This window comes from Penaeus monodon, chromosome 21, assembly GCF_015228065.2.
Source record: "Penaeus monodon isolate SGIC_2016 chromosome 21, NSTDA_Pmon_1, whole genome shotgun sequence".
NCBI classification, from domain to species: domain Eukaryota; kingdom Metazoa; phylum Arthropoda; class Malacostraca; order Decapoda; family Penaeidae; genus Penaeus; species Penaeus monodon.
In genome coordinates this window covers 23130090-23130597 of record NC_051406.1, presented here as the reverse complement: position 1 = coordinate 23130597, position 508 = coordinate 23130090, and the positions used below count along the sequence as shown (strand labels likewise).

Below are 508 nucleotides of genomic sequence, written 5' to 3'. Positions count from 1 at the left end.
GAGTAAATATAAAAAATAGATGGAAAAGACATTAAGATTTATAACAATACTACTGCGCATAAAGATCCTTACCTTCTTCTCTCCCTGGCCTGGAGTTTCCATCTGCGACTGGGAGTTCATGAACCCCCCCTCAGCACCCCCTCCGTACCCACCATCGAAGCCATCTGGTGGAAGGAGATGCCAATTACAAATGAGGAAAAGGCATGAAAAACCGAGAGCACAAGGACAATCAAAGGCCAATAAGTCTACTGCCTCGACACATCTGGGCAATGGAGTGAAAATGCCAAAAAGGCCAAACGAAACAGTTAACAAGGAACAGAAAACCCGAGGCACATCCAGAAGGAGTGATGCCCACATATCATGGGAGTTTAGAGGGGATGGTCATCAAGATATTTCTATGGAGACTTCCAAGCATGTCCTCAAAAACCCCCTCTGGTCTCCTTGTGACATTAGGAAAAGGGTTAATGTGAGCAACACGGAGATTGGGGGAAATGGACAATACAATACA

At 45.1% G+C, this 508-nt stretch overlaps 1 protein-coding gene across 1 annotated transcript in view; it reads right to left on the bottom strand.

Moving 5' to 3' along the window:
* Positions 1 to 508, bottom strand: part of LOC119586360 (replication protein A 32 kDa subunit-like) — a gene marked incomplete in the record, with an annotated part of 6008 nt that overhangs the window by 3894 nt on the left and 1606 nt on the right. Inside the window, 1 exon segment of the mRNA XM_037935073.1 lies at positions 73 to 164. Coding sequence (XP_037791001.1) covers positions 73 to 164 — 92 coding nt within the window.